Source organism: Peromyscus leucopus, chromosome 6 (assembly GCF_004664715.2).
Source record: "Peromyscus leucopus breed LL Stock chromosome 6, UCI_PerLeu_2.1, whole genome shotgun sequence".
Lineage (NCBI taxonomy): Eukaryota > Metazoa > Chordata > Mammalia > Rodentia > Cricetidae > Peromyscus > Peromyscus leucopus.
The window spans coordinates 56,165,564-56,182,121 of record NC_051068.1 but is presented as its reverse complement, the minus strand read 5'-3'; the positions used below and the strand labels follow the sequence as shown (position 1 = coordinate 56,182,121).

General features: G+C 40.8%; 1 protein-coding gene across 6 annotated transcripts in view; it reads left to right on the top strand.

The window, feature by feature from the left end:
* Positions 1–16,558, top strand: part of Rapgef2 (Rap guanine nucleotide exchange factor 2) — a 243,942-nt gene that overhangs the window by 116,660 nt on the left and 110,724 nt on the right. For 4 of the 6 annotated variants that reach the window (XM_037206675.1, XM_028880096.2, XM_028880101.2 and 1 more), the window contains 3 exons: positions 43–118; positions 1,946–2,113; positions 4,668–4,685. In XM_037206675.1, coding sequence (XP_037062570.1) covers positions 43–118; positions 1,946–2,113; positions 4,668–4,685 — 262 coding nt within the window. Of the gene's footprint in view, positions 1–42; positions 119–1,721; positions 1,863–1,945; positions 2,114–4,667; positions 4,686–16,558 lie in introns of those variants that run through there. The other 2 variants (XM_028880099.2, XM_028880097.2) reach the window with 2 other exon arrangements.

Here is a 16,558-nt window from a genome sequence, read left to right as displayed (position 1 = left end):
ATTTCTTGGTCCCTGAGTCTTGTTTTTTTTATCCCTTTCTAGTTTTGGCAAGCGTTCTGCAGGAAGCTTTAGGCGTGGCTGTGAATGCATTGTGTTAGAGCCTTCTGAAATGATTGTGGTAAGAATATCTCTCTCTTCCAGAACCTTTTATTTTCCTGAAGTCTTTTTTATAGAAAATAAGAGCTCTTTCACAAACTACTTTTTCATTATAAAGTATTTTATTTTTATAACAGGTTTGCTTAATAATTACGATTTTGAGTTCATAGTTGTAATTATTTACAAAACTCAAAAGCGGAAGATGGAAAATTGACAAGAGACAGTGTTTGGTGTTTGAACTTTATAATTCAATCGGTGGTTATGTCTTTTAAATGAAATTTGGGGGACCCTGGGACTGCAGAAGTTTAGCTCTGAGTGGCCTTTGCATTGAACAAGTTCCTTTAAGTGAATCCCATTGATGTGTATTCAAGGAACAGTTAACATAAGGCGATCCTGGAATTCCTTTAATTGGAAGAAAATTAGAGAACCACCGTGTGGATTTAAAGCCCCCAACACCCCTGTCTCCCAGTAGTGTGATTTAAGATACATTAAGATAAGGCATTGTATGGAATGGTAAAAATGATTTTAGCAACATAACTATTTTCAGGAAAGCATTAAAGAAAAACCATCTGTGGTACTTCTTCCTTACTGCATTAAAATGATTTTAGGAGAGGATATTAGGCACCCTTTTAAAAGTAACAAGAGCGAAGACAGGGCGGGGTGGTAAGGTATCCAGGCCTGGCTACCTTCCTTCAGGATGTCTTCATCCCCCATCTGTCTCCTCATCCAGGAAAGAAACTTGTAAAGTAGGTGATGGCCCACTAGTGGTAATGGTGGAACTTTCTTGATCACATTTGATTACATATTTTTTTCAGAGACTTTGGATTTTCCCCATGATGTGGGAGAGGAATTTTGTCAGCAATAAGAACTTCCTCTCGAAACCCTAATAAGAAGTTGGGGCCAAATCTCAGAAAGTGAGGAAATAGGATGGTGGAGGTAAAAATTTAGGATTATAGAAAGCGTAGACAGACAATAGAGCTTTTCAACATTTTAATTGAGATTTTTCTTTTGCCCCCGTTAATGTTGTTTTTGGATTTTGCAGAACTTTCTGGTTTTTTTTTTTTTTTTTTTTTTTTTTTTTTTTTCCAAGTTCCTGGAGTTTCCTACTTTGATGGTAATAAAGGAACTAGTGAGTTTTTTTTTTTTTTTCCTGTGAGGGGAGTCCACACATGTCTCTGTGTGAGCAGTCCTGAGGAATATAGTTTATGAATAAACTGATTTCACTTGTTAGTGCATTCACTAGAATTTTTTAAATGTTTAAAAGGAGGACTTTTTTTTTTTTTTTTTTTTTTTTAAAAGCAATACCACATAAGCAAAAAAGAAGCTGAGGCTATGCTCGTAAGCCGGAAGAGGAACCTTGATTTTTTAGAGCAGTTCTGCTGGCAGTGCTGACTGAATCATTCAGGGTTACAGGGGACTTTTACAGATTTTCTCAAATGCATCAGATTGTGTGTGTGTGTGTGTGTGTGTGTGTGTGTGTGTGTGTGTGTGTACTAAAGTTACGACAAGCAGTAGCTGCATTCATAAAGTGTAGCCACATATCCCATGACCACTTTGACTCACCAGTCCGCACGACGACGACGACGACTAAAGTGTCTTCCCCCGAAACTACAGGGAATTTGAGAGTAACCCAGATTGTCCTAAAGTGGAACTGAGAATGCCTCTTCACAGAAGAGTAACTGAAAGCCAGCTAGCTTCAGAGAGGTGCAGACTCCTTTAACGTTTGTCTAGAGATGTCTGCAAAAATGAATGAATGTAGACTGCTTGTAAGTTTATTTTTGCATCTAGTGTTAACGTGCGGTGTCCTGATTGATTGGAGCAATGAAATATCTCCGGGGTTTTATTTCAGGTGGACTATATGGATGAAAATGAAGAATATTTCCAGCGTCAAGCCTCCCACAGACAGTCTCGAAGAAGATTTAGGAAAATCAACCAGAAAGGCGAAAGACAAACCATTATTGACACAGTGGACCCTTACCCAGTGGGCAAGCCCCCTTTACCCAGAGGCTACCATACGGTAAGTTACCAAGAATCGTTACTTGTCATAATTTTCTTAGTGGTAGGCGTGTATAAAAAGATGGCTAACATGCCCAGTTTGACTATTTTTGCGTTATTTACTTATTCAGTTATTTATTCTGAGAGACTGGTCTCCCTGCGTAGCCTTGGCTGGCCTGGGATTCACGGTGTGTAGACCAGGCTGGCCTGGAACTCATAGAACTCCACCCGCTTTTTTTTTTTTTAAACCCCTTCTCTTAAATTTTGCTTTTTCTTCTTCTGGTGGAAACATCATCTCATCTAAATAGATTTTAGAAAGTATTGAAACAAGATGTGGAGAGACGCTGCTTAGCTCTTTCATTTCTTAAACTATTCTCTGAGACAAGCATGTAGCATTTGAATTGGTATTTTGTAAGTTTCCTTCCCTTAAGAAGTTAGTTTCCTGCTGTCACCCCTCTCACGATCGGTATCGTATTTGCTTTTATTTAAAAAGTAGATATGTGTAAAGCTTTCATACTACTTTTGTAGTTTTTTTTTACTCTATTGTGAGACTATTACCTCACCTTTATTCAGTGCAGAAAACTGAGATGAAATGATTTAAAAAAAATCCCAATGAGAAGATGTTCTGCAATATTTCTGCTAACCAGGTTTAAAGATCCTCTCCAATGCCAGGACCTACTTGATTGTCACTTATTTCATAGATATTTGATAAGTGAACTCTTTCACATTTGAAGAAACCAAGACACGGATAGTGGGTGCTTTGTATAAACGTCTACAGTCAGTTTAGAGCTTCGTTTTTCTTTCCTTAGTTTTCATAGCGGAAGGACCCTGAATTCTTAGGCTAATGTCATAACGGAGAAAGTGCTTTAACTGTGCATGTGATACAGAATGTGGCCATTATATGAAATTAGCCTATAACTTGGTAACTATTTTACACTTCTCAGTTTTTCTTTCTGCCGATAAGCACAGTGGGAAATGTATATAGACTAGAGCATTTACTCAGTGTTTAGTGACTTTAGGCTGAACAACCTTTATACCCGTTCACACACTTTTTTCTTAGAGAGATCGTGGCATTTAAATCTTTAGCAGGGTTTTGAACACCCGTAGTCTCCCTATTCCATGCACTGTTTCAGTATACCATGGAGAATCATTTACTTGAGCTCTCTCGGTGAAGACCTGAGTTTTGTTTACGACAGAGGCAGTTCCATTTCTCTGTTGGAGAGACTCGAGTATCAGGAAGAAGAGAAGCGCTTGAAGGAAGCTGGGCATGGTGGTGCCTGCCTGTGATTATAGCACTGGGAAGGAGCCAGAGGCAGGAGGATCACCGCAGGCTGGAGGCCCACCTGTTCTACATAGCAAATGCCAGGCCAGCCAGGGTTCAGACCAAGACCTTGAGTCGAGAAATAAAAAGGAAGGCTGAGGGAGGGTAGGAAGTTGCAGATTGTTTTCTCAAACCCGTTTCCACCCTCAGAAAGGCAGGCAAGTACGGACTTTCCTGTTGAGTGTTAACATTGATTGGATGAACCCGATGGGCATGCGTGGGGCACTCACGTTGGAGGGTCGTGTCATAGCCGTTTCTCTTGTCTGCTCCATCTTGTCTCTTGTAGAATATTTCCTTCCCCTTCCAGACAGCCTTCCCCTTTCTGGGTCTGTTTTTGTTTATTATGTATATAGTGCCCTGTCCATCTACTCATTCATTCATTCATTCGTTCATTCATTCATTCATTCATTCATTCGTTTGTTGTTTATTTATTTATTGTGTATGCAGTGTTCTGCTGGCATACAAGACGGGGACACCAGCTCTCATTACAGATGGTTGTGAGCCACCCTGTGGTTGCTGGGAATTGAACTCGTTGAACTTTGGAAGAGCAAGCCAGTGCTCTTAACCTCTGAGCCATCTCTCCAGCGCCTGTCTTGGTCTGTTTTTTAAAATGTAGTTTTTTTGTGTTGTTGTGAGATTTTTTTTTTTAAGTATTTTTTTAAACAGTATATTATCCGGTCAACAGATACTTTTAGAAACAATTCAATGTGAAAAATTTTTATCAATAATTCATTTACTAATATGTGAACAATTGATATAAATTTTAACTAAATGAATTAAGATTGGCAATATCATGGTTATAATTCAAAATACTAGGTCTTTTTTGAAGATAAGTTAAATATATATGTACACACACACACACACACAATTTATTTGACCTAAACAGGTTTTAACAATGAAAACAAGATGTATTTTATATATTTGATAGACACGATAAAAAAAGACTTAGATGGAAACTATCATTCTTCATTTTTTGTGAGTCATATTGTTCATAGCAAGATCTCTGTCTTGGAAAGAAGTTGACTAGTGTAGTGGGCCTAGGGTGGAAGGCTGGTCTCAGAGAGTTGGGTTGCATGAGTGTACTGGGGATGAATCACAATAACTTTCCAGTGCATGGCTCAAGAACACAGCACAGTACATACAGCCGATCCTATACTATCATTCTACACGGATATAAACATGATGTGTAGCATGTCTGACCATGTTCCTCTTTTCCTTTCCTCCTCTATGGCACTCATTACATTCTGGCTCAAAGGAATGCACTAAGTCCCAGGTATTGTAATCCGTGTGGTTTCTTAATACTAACCTGCGTTTGTGTGTGAGCTTGCAATGTTACTAATGACTTGTAGTGCTGATGTCGTTCACCCGGGTTTGTCCTGCTGTGTTCCGCCCTGCTGGAGTGAAGCTTGTGCACACCTTAGGAGTGCTGGTGTAGGTGGAGGTAGCACGGGGGCTTCCTTTGGGCTGTCTGCAGATGGGCTGGTCTGTGCCTGAAGAACCCACGTGCAGCTTAATTATTTCTAAAAGTGAACGGAGCATGGTTATTCATTAACTTGTTTTGCAAATAAGAAAAAGACAGACATTGGAATTGCCTTGGCTTTTTTTATTTTGTGGGAAAGCTCATGGGAAATTCCTTAGAAACCTATATTTTAATCATTTTGGAGATGAAAAAGCAAGTTTAGAAATCCCAGTGTATGAGAGCATTTGGGGAATATACTGGGGAAATTTCAGTTACATTAAGAAACAAAAACAGGCATAGTGAAAAAAAATTAAAAAAAAAATTGGAGCTTCAAATCTCTTACTGTGTTTTCTTATTTGCACCTTAATTTTAACCAGATTTCATGCTTTGGTTTGCCTACATTTTAATTAAGAGGTCTAGAATACCCTATCTTGTTCCTTAATGCGTACGATAACTAATCTGTGATTTTCAGAATTGGTCTTTTGAAGTTGTGGGTTCTGCTTGGCTCTCTAGAAGATGGTTGAGTAACAGAATTGTTTCTGGCTGTGTTACTGTTCAGGAGAAAGGTCATGACTAATGAATTACATTTATATGGAGGGAATCTGTCATGAATGTTTTTGGATATTGTCGTAGCCTTACTTCAAATTACAGACTATTTATATACACTTTCAAATTAAGTGAAACAGTTCCTTTATATTCTGTCCAAGAGGATGCATGTTTGTAATCCACAAGTGGCTCATATGATTGGTGTAGTGTTGCTTAGAAACACTGCTAATTGTGGCCATCGCTGGTGGTGTGGTGTATGTGTACACATGAGCATAGGTGCATGGATGTGTGCAAGTGTATGGAGCCCAGTCGGATATTCTGCGTGACTCCCTGCCTCGTTCCTTGGAGGTAGGGCTTCTTGCTAAACCTGGCTCCTGCTTGTATCCGCTGGGCTGGCAGTCAGAAAGCCTCAGCGGTCCTCTTGTCTCTGCCCTCGACAGTGCTGGGGTTATAGGTGTGCCCGGGGACAAACCGTGCTTCAAAATTATTTTAGATTTTTTCATTTTATTTTATGTGTATGAGTGTTTTGTCTGCATGTATGGATACGCACCACCTGCTTGCCTGGTGCCTGGAGAGTTCAGAAAGGGTGTCAGATACCCTGTAACTGGAGTTAAAGACAGCTTTGAGCCACCACATGGGTATTTAGGTGTTGGGTATTGAGAAGCAAGCATGGGTTCTCTACAAGAACAGCAAGTACTCTTAACTGTTGAACTGTCTCTCTAGCTCCAACACACACACACACACACACACACACACACACACACACGCACGCACGCACGCACGCACGCACGCACGCACGCACGCACACGCACAGCCCTTGCTGTTTCTTTGGGGGCTGGGGTCTGAATTTTGGTCCCTAGTTTTCACAGTAAGCATTCTCAACCTCTGAGCCATCTATCCAGCCCTGACACTGCTAATTTTTGAATGATGTGATAAATCTAAAATTTTTATCCAATTTTAACAACTGATGGATATATAATTTCTAAATCATACATGATTTAAAAAACATTAGTGTTTTCAGTTTTTACCTGGAAAGACAGTACTTTAAGAATACATAATTTAATAGCTAAAAAATAATGCACAATGTAATTTTTTCCTTTTAATCCCCTATGTAATTTATCCTTTTTTGGCACGAAATATTAAGAACTTAATTTTGATTTAAAACTTGAATTTCAATCACACACAGTGATGTATGCTTTATGTACTCTTTTTAAAATTAGAAGTGTTGTAATAGTTTAAAACAGACTGATGATTTTCCTCAGAATCATGAAGACTGAGTCCGTGTAGAGCGTTTCCAGGACACTTTGCAAGGCAAGTGTGTGAGGTTTGCAGAGAGAATGAGTGTATTAATATGCAGCGAGAAGAGAACTCTCATTAGCATTTTCTAACATTTTGATGAGTGGAGCTGCTTTTTTGATGAGTGGACATTGCCTCTTAAGGGTGACCAAAAAGGCTTGAGCTTTCAGCTTCACAGTGAGCGGATTATGGAAGTGAGTCACACTGTTCTCGGCAGAGCCTGGTAGATTTGGGGTCAGCTCCGAAAAAGACATTCTTGGGATGTAACCAGCGTTGCTTTACCTTAAAGAGTGGGGTGGGAAAGAGAGCTTTGTCGGTTTTACCCTCTCATTACTTGGGGCCATTTCTGGATATTTGTATGGCAGGGATACCCCAGGTCCACGGTAAAGGTGGAGAGGATGGGTGGCGGAGCTGAACCCGCAGGAGGGATGGTTCACTCACAGTCGCAGTGATTTGGAAGTTGGCACACACTTGTTCTGGTGTGGTTTATTCTCTCCTATTTTAGTGGGGAAAGGGAGCTCTTTATTCTTCCAGGTTGGGAAGAGCAAAAACGGGGCAGAAAGAAATCAGACAGGACTCTAGAGAAGACGTCTCCCACGTGTGCGTGTTACGATCCCCACTGAAGCGTGAGAGATTTCTAGCTTCCAAGCCTGGTTAGAAAAATTAAAAATTCTCTACTCTTGAAGTTCTCATTGACACACTATTCTACCACTCCTGCTTGCTCTCTAAAACATACCCCTGCTTCCTATAAATGTGAATATTGTACAAGATAAAGCATAGCTTCAAATTCTTAGTGAGGAAAATTGAGACAATGAAAACCTATTAATCATGGAAAAAGAGTTTCAGATCCGTTCTGGTGACTTTTGTTTTCTACAAGCATTATAGGTGTGTAGCTCTTCAATAGGTCAGGTTATATTGTATTAATGTGTTGGCTACAATGTGACCTTAATACTTTTTATTGCCAGCATCTGTAAAATGTGACATCAGTATAATAAGGTGACACACGTATGAGGCTTTGGAAAACCCTCCCTCCCTCCCTCTTTTCTTTTCTTTTCTTTTCTTTTCTTTTCTTTTCTTTTCTCTTCTTTCCTTCCTTCCTTCCTTCCTTCCTTCCTTCCTTCCTTCCTTCCTTCCTTCCTTCCTTCCTTCCTCCCTCCCTCCCTCCCTCCCTCCTCCCTCCCTCCCTCCCTCCCTCCCTCCCTCCCTCCCTCCCTCCTCCTCTCTCTCTCTCTCTCTCTCTCTCTCTCTCTCTCTCTCTCTTTTATAAGATCAGTTGATCTGTCTGTCTCATTTATTTATTTAGGGACAGGATCTCACTGGCTAGCCTGGAACTCACCATTGTAGATCAGGCTGGCTTCACCTCATAGAGACCCACCTGCTTTTGTCTTTTGAGTACTGAGATAAAAGGTGTATGCTACCATGCCTGGCTATAAGGGTTTTTATTTGTATGTTTTTTTTCTTTATTTCTTTTTTTAAATGGCCTATAAGATAACACCATTTTTTAGCATATATCTTACACATTTCTAAATGAGATTAAAAAAAAAAACTTTTCCATGTTTTAAGTTAAATTTATTTTTAATTCATGCATAAAACCTGATAATTAAACATGTTTGTGAATACATTATATTTTCTTTAAACATGTATATTCATTGTGTGATGCTTAAATAGGAGAAATATTAACAGTATTTTCAAGCATACATCATCATTTTATAGCATTTTTTAAAGAATAGGTTTAATTTGGTGTTTCCAGTTAAGGATTTCCTGGTATGTTTGGTTTTAAAAGTTATTACGTATTGAAATAAAAAGTTTACAGCAGTCAGTTTTATGCACATTTTTGATACAACTTTTTTTATTGAGCTATTCTTACATTAGAAATCTACTATTTTCACTCTTTTCACGATTTTGCTTTCTCACTTCCTGGCTTTCAGATGTCTCCTTAGTGTGATGTAATATCTGCTGTCTAACTGTAAGAAAATGCACTTTACGTTAGATGTCAGTGACTTCTGTTTCCAGTGAATTTCCTAGAAAATTAAGAGTTTACCTTAGTTCATGTCTCTCCTGACTGTAATTTATTTGTATATTTAAAAATGTATTTTAACACACACAAACCTATGTAAGTGTAGGGTCAGTGTTGGAACTATTTTTAAAGTATTTATCCCCTTATTTGTCCCTCCAGCATTGTTTGTGAAGCCAAAGCATTTGTTTTCTCTGGTGTTATCGTTGTCTTTCTGTGGATTACAGTAGGATAGGGTTTCAGAAAACTTGCTATTTTCTTTGTCATTCAGGGAAAAGTCAGTATTTTATTCTATAGATTTGTTTATTTGTCACACAGTCGTTGGATGCCCATTGTGTGTCAGACTCAAGTGATTTGTCCCCTTGACCTTGCAATTTCACAGGGAAATATGGATAATAAAAATATAGGAAAATGTAGTGTGGAGGACAGACACTGGGCCCTTTGCAGAATCAGGAATGGCTTTCATGTCAGCCACAATGTAATGTTGTGGCCAAAGGAGAAATCGTTCACATATAGAATTCCATTTGCTCAAACACTAAAGGCTGTGAGGAAATCCACATTGGGGAAGCCATGTTGAAAAATGAACACCAGAGTGGCCAGAGAAAATGTTGTGACACTCTGGGGTTCACTTTCTCATTTTTCTTTTTGGTTTCGAGACAGGTCTTCTCTGTGTAGTGCAGGCTGTCTTGGAACTCGCTCTATAGACCAGGCTGGCCTCTTAACTCAGACATCTGCCGGTCTCTGCCTCCTGAGTGCTGGGACTAAAGACGTGCTACCCTGCTCAGAGGCTCACTTCTTGATGAATTTATCTGTTCTAAGCTGGATTAGGGAAGACCCCAAGGACCTGCTTAAGCTGTGGAACTGGAAATAGTGTTTGAACTTGACAACTGAGATAAGAACTAAGGGTGAGGATTCAAGCTGATGAGAGTAGAAATAGGAGCTGGAGAGGGTCGTAGTAGTTTCTCATCAGACTGCCTGTTAGTTTTATACAGAGGCACTGTTATTTATTAAGCAGTGCTCTTTACCGTGGGAGAAAAGCCACGAGACACAACAAAACCCACTGTAAGAGTTTACTAGGGAAAGGAGACAGAAGAGAATGTGCTTAGACCTATGGAGATTGTGCAGGAAAAGAGAGGAAGAAGCGGGGAGGAGTCTGTGATCCACTTTTTATGGATCCCCCCCCCCCCCCCCCCGTGCGCATATACGTGTATAGGCTCACATAGCTATACCACCGCATGCACATAGATTGAGTGATCATGCTCCACACAAATGACGCGATCACGCAGCGCACACATTACATAGGACATAAGGGATGACTAAGCCTCTCGCTTGGCTACTGAACAGTGCATGTGCAGTCATGTAGCAACACTGCCATCCTGCAAATAACAACACTGAGACTTATTATTAATGATGAAAGCTTGGCCTTTAGCTTAGGCTCATTTCCTTTTTAGCATAAATTAACCCATTTGTATTAATTTCCTTTTTATCATGTGGCATTACCTCTCTTCCATCTTGTACCTCCCATTTCCTCTCTGTGTCTCCTGGCTTATCCTGTGTGCCTGGATCCTCCTCCTCTTCCTTTCTCTCCCTGGAAACCCCACATTTACCTCCTGCTTAGCTATTATTGGCTGTTGAGCTTTTTAGTACACCAGTCATGGTAATACCATCTTTATACAGTGTACAAATCTCCCACAACGGGAGAGAGACCTCCGTGAAGAGCACTGCTTGCAGAGGCCACATTTCATCTCAGTCCCACATGACAGCTTACACCTCTCTGTGACTCCACTTCCAGGGGATCTGATACCCTTTTCTGTCCTCTGTGAGCACCAGGCACACATGTGGTACATAGACATACGTGCAAGCAAAGCACTCATACATATACATAAATCTTGAAAAAAGAAAATAGCCAGGCGGTGGTGGCGCACGCCTTTAATCCCAGCACTCGGGAGGCAGAGGCAGGCGGATCTTTGTGAGTTCAAGGCCAGCCTGGGCTACAGAGTGAGATCCAGGAAAGGCGCAAAGTTACACAGAGAAACCCTGTCTTGGAAAAAAAAGAAAATAGGTATGTGACAAAAATAAAGCCTTAAAGTATCTCTCGTCCAGCAGTTCTCCACCTGCATGTCAGATATTTACATTATGATTCACGACAGTAGCGAAGTTACAGTGATCAAGTAGCAACAGAATAATGTTCTGGTTGGGGGCCACCACAACACGAGGGACTGTATTACAGGGTCGCACGCAGCATTGGGAAGGGTGAGAACCCCTGCTCTAGTTCATTCCTTTCAGTGGGCTTACCCGTAGCTCTTTCCTGCGCAGCAATGTTGAATAGTGTTTCCATATATAAGTACAAACACTTGAGTCTTAGTTTGAGGCAGATTAGTTTGAAACAAAGCTCTGTGTTTTGTTGTTGGAGTCAAGCGTTTCCTCTCCCAGGCTGGTGTGTAACGACCAGTGCGGATGACCTTCAACTGCTGATCCCCCCTGCCTTCACTTCCCAGGCCCTGGGATCTCTGGTAGGCACCACCATGCCCAGTCACTGCTGTGCTGGGACTTACACCCAGGCCTTCATCCATGCTAGGCCAGCCCTCCACCAACTGACCGCATCCTTAGCCCAAAGCAGGTTATTCTTTAGTCCGGGAAAGCTGCATAAAAAAAAAAAAAAAAAAACTAGGAAAGTGAATTGATGTTGAAGGAGGACTAAAAAGGGTATGGAGTGAATGTCAGTGAGGAGGGACATGTCCAACCCCACCCGGTAAAGTTTGCTGGCTGCTATGAATTTTATGCATGTGGATGCTTTGGATTTCACTCGTGTTTTTTCAGAATGTAAAAAGTGCCCTTGGCATGCTCCTTGTGGGCAGGTTGACTGGCTCCCCTTCACTCAGGTCAGGTTGCATTTTAAATCCTTCAGAAAGACCCCGAAAGGAAGGTCTCCAAACAATAGGTGGGAAAAATGGCACTGAACCTTCCTTACACTGCAGTTTCTGGTGAGCTGCAGCTGTTAGGGCTGGTGGGTTGCTGTCACCCTCCTGGCTTCAGGGAGGGACCTTTTCTCTTTTTGCGGCTACAGTCAGGTTTTTATGTTTAGTGTGGATTAAGACTTGAAACTATAGAGCACAGATAGACATTGAAATGTAAATCACAAAGCAATTTAAAGCATAACATGATTTCTCACGCTATTAACAGCATGCATTGCAAATTCATGCAAGGCAGTTGAGAATAGCATGCAGTGTGCTGTTTACCCAAGTTTCAGCTTCTGCCGGAGGATTTCTATTTTTGTATATTACATCATCTCTGCTAGAGAACTCCGGTGTCCACTGGGATTTACTGTTCTTTCATGCCATTCTGAAAGAGAGCTTGTATTGATGTCATAATTGGACCTATCTTTCAGTTGAAAGTAATAACAGTGTTGTGTAGCAAGTCATGCAATATTTCAAGCAATTTGTTTGTCAAAAGAGATCAGTGCCACTTTGTCCTGCCTCTTACCGTGACCATGGGTAGCTCACTATCTCTGCCCACATGTATTTTAAATATAGTTGGCTAAAATCCCGCTTTGCGTGTTGCCACAGCAAAGATTCCTTTCATCTCTGCCAGCTTCAATTTTCATCATGTGCCCCTCCACCCCGCCCTGTTTCTAGCATGGGTTTTACAAGCTGATTTGAAAATTCTCCTCTTTGGACATACTGACTTTGCTGTCTTCTGCCAGTGCTCAATTGGTCTTGTTTTAGTCTATTTTCGGTGTATATAATAGTGAGAAATTAGAAATGTTCTGAGTTTGGAATCCAGTGTTAAAACAGTACTGATAGCCAGATGATATTGTTACCCTCTGGGAGACATGTTAGCATTTAATGGAATGTGTATATGCTAGGTTTTAAGACATTTGTGAAATGAAATAGTTTAATTATTTATATAACCATGACTTGGAAACATTGAGTGATCTGCATACCAATGTAATGAATATGTATATAAATATGTATCTCTGTGTATATATTATTTCCCCCTTATTCTTGAACGATTTAGTGCCTAACAGTTATGTCTATTTGTGTTTTTAACTGATTAGGAGCAAGCCTCTGATACATTATTTTTAATAATAACTTTATTGAGGTATGTTTTACATAATACAGTCATCTGTTTCGAAGTCCTTTTCAGTGATCTTTCTTGCTTAAAATAAGCAGTATGTAACATTACATTTGCTGTCTTAATGGCTTTTAAACAGACCTCTTGATAATGTTAAGTAACTCTGGAGTGGATTTTGAACTGATTTGAATTTATCCATTTCTTTGCTATGTTTTCTGATCTTACAGTTTCACGTAGACTGAAAAATGGGTTTGGGGGGGAGATTATTGTAGAATGTAATGGAGGTAGTTTGAGCTTCTGTGTGGACTGTATGGGCTCAGGCGGAAGACAGGTGGTGCTTGGGTGTGATGTGGCCTAGACTAGAAGCAGAGACCAGGTGGCCCTGAAATGGGAATTACGGATTTGGATAAGTAGAGGAGTAATTCAGATGCCGAAGACTGGGGCGCATAGAAGGAAACATCTGAGGGCAGAAGTAAACCAGTGAGCTCCAGAACAATCCAGACAGCATTTGAGTGCCCAAGAAACAGATTAAACCTCAAAATGTAGCATTTCCTTCTCATTAACTATAAGCATCTTTGTACTTTGTGTAAGAAGTTTGAAACTTTAAAAGTTGAAAGTTGAAAAGGCTCTGGAAATGATCAGAACTTTGGGAAATACCAAGGGAAGGTTTTAGAGAAAGGGTGATTTTTGCCCTTTGTTTGTGGTAAATATGTCACCAGCTGAGTGGGATGGGCAGAGTAGCCTTGACCTTCCTGTTCTTGACACTGGCTTTACTAAACTGAGGAGCACCTGGCAGCTTCAGTTTGTTTTCTTCTGGAGTGACCTTTGACCTGACACTTAGCATGTACCAACTTTGATGAGATCGGAAGAGCAGCTAACTTTTCAGCAAGTTGTCAGTCCGAGGGTTCTTCTGAGTCCAGCACTCTCCATTACAGAGATCAACACCAGCTGGTAACTGGGTGGTTTTAAGGGGCAGAGAGGCTGGTGGTTGTCTGGCTGTAGCCCTTCCTAAACTGTTGACATTTCAGACTCTTGGGCCCGTAAGTCTTACTCAGGCCTCCCAGGAGCTTTTGATAACACCGGGCTCTCCAGGTCACCATCCACCTCATTGGAAATTTAAAATGAGGGGAGAAATACAGCCCCATAGTGCTGGTGCACACCTTCAATCCCAGTGCTCAGGAGGCAGAGGCAGGCGGATCTCTGAGTTTGAGACCAGCCTGGTCTACAGAGCGAGTTCCAGGGTTATACAGAGAAATCCTATCTCAAAAAACAAACAAACAAAAATGAGAGTATCTATTCACTCCTCAGTTTAAAAAAGGGTATTAGTGGGGCTGGAGACATGGCTGGGCAGCTAAGAAGACCCAGGTTCAGTTCCCACCCACATGGCACCCAACAGGCACCCATAGTTTGAGTTCCAGGGAATCAGATGACCTCTTGACCTCCTCAGGCACTGCATGCACGTATATACCTGCAGGTGAGACACCCACACAAATGAAATAAAATAAGCAAATCTAAAAAGAAATGTCTAAAGGGTAACAAGTTGTCCGTGTTCTTTAAAGAGACACCTAAGTACTTTATAAAACAAAAATAAGAATAATATATTACTAATGCGTGCTATTCTCGTATCTTCATCTGTGTGGATCTGTTGTAATACATTCTTTTGTTTGAAGAATGTAAGGTACATGAAGAAAATCTGGCCTGACGCAGAAAGGATGATTACAAAAGGACAGAATATTGTTAAGGTCTTTTTTTTTTTTTTTAAATAATTAGTCCCAGGCAACCCACAGGTCACTGTGACCAGGGAAGCAGGTAAGCCAACTGCTGATTTTCACCTCTCCCTCTGCTCCTCCAAATCCAGTTCCCCAGTTTCATCCTCAGCTCTGTAGCAGGCTTTCTGCTATGGCCTCTCTAAACTTTCTGCCCCCATTTCTAGGGGACTGACTAAGCAGATCCCCCGTCCTGTGCACCCCTCAGCCCCACCCCACCAACCCATTCCTATTCTTAAGTGTCAGCTCCCAATACCCAGAAACATTTTACCCAGAACCCACAGTGGCTACAACTATTGGGATCCCAGAAAAATTTCCTACCAGATAACACATAGCTACCCAACTCTGTCTGCTAAGAACCAGAGCGGGCAGCAGAAACCAAGAAACAAAACACCTACCTAACAAAGACAAAACCAGATGTCAGCACCTAGAATTACAATCTAGATGCCAGTATAACAACACAGTCAATCACAGCCAGGATAATATGTCCACACTGGAGCCCAGCAACCCTACTATAGCAGGCCTGAGTATTCCAACAAAGCTTCATGAAGCGCAAGAAAAAGACCATAAAATAGCCTTTATAACTAAGAGAGAGATCCTTAAAGAGGAAATGAATAAATGCCTTAAAGAAATCTATGAAAACACAAAACAGTGGAAAGTAATGAACAAAACAGTTCAAAACCTGAAAATTGGAAGAGAGAATCTCAGGCATTGGAGACATGATAGAAGAAATGGATCCATCGGATGTTAAATCTAAAAAAAAAAAAATCTTGGCAAAAATGTCCAGGAAATCTGGGATTGTTGAAAAGGCCAAACAAAAGAATAATAGTAATAGAGAAAGGAGAAGAAACCCAGGTCAAAGGCACAAAAGTTTTCAACAAAATCATAGAAGAAAATTTCCCTACCCTAAAGTAGGAGGTGCCTATAAAGGTACAAGAAGCATACAGAACACCAAATAGACTGGACCAGAAAAGAAAGTCCCCTCACTACGTAATAATCAAAACACTAAATGTACAGAACAAAGAAAAAATATTAAAGCTGCAAGGAGAAAAAAACAAGTAACACATAAAGGCATACCTATTAATTTTGTTTTGTTTTTCAAGACAGGGTTTCTCTGTGTAGTTTTGGTGCCTGTCCTGGATCTTGCTCTGTAGACCAGGCTGGCCTTGAACTCACAGAGATCCACCTAGCTCTGCCTCCCAAGTGCTGAGATTAAAGGCCTAGCTGCCATACCTGAATTCTCAGTGGAGACTCTAAAAGCCAGAAAGGCCTGGACAGATGTTCTACAGACTCTTAAGAGACCACAGATGCCAGCTCAGACTCCTAATCCATAGATGGAGAAAGAAAGACAGTCCATGATAAAACCAAAGAGCAATCCTAGACCAGCAAATTAAAAAAAGGGGAAACACACACACACACACACACACACACACACACACACACACACACACACACACACACACATACACACACACACACAAAGCAAAATAACAGGAGTCAACAAATACTGCTCTCTCAATATCAGTTCCATAAGAAGATGGGACTTGATCTGCCCCAATATCCAGCTATAGCACTCTTGGGCATGTACCCCAAAGATCTTTCATTCTGCCATAGAGAGTTCAGTGGCAGTGTGTGGTTAGCATGGACAAGGTTCTGATGGTTTCAGACTTTACCTTTGTCCAAAAAACAAAACAAACCATTAACCCTCCCCACAACACCAACCAGAACGAACAAACAAAACCCAAGAAAAGGAAGTTCTGCCAGATTACCCAAGTCTGAATTGCTTTGTTTGGATAAAAATGAGTTCTATTAAGACAGGGGTTGTGCCACACTCAGAACTCAAATAAGTATGCTGTTTATACCTTGAGACAACCAAACCATGACGCCTTTGAGTGTGACAAAAGGCCTATATGAGTGCTTTCCATTGTTTCATATCGAAGGAAAAGATAGTGACTGTTACTGCTTCATCAGGGACATGTTGTATGATGTAG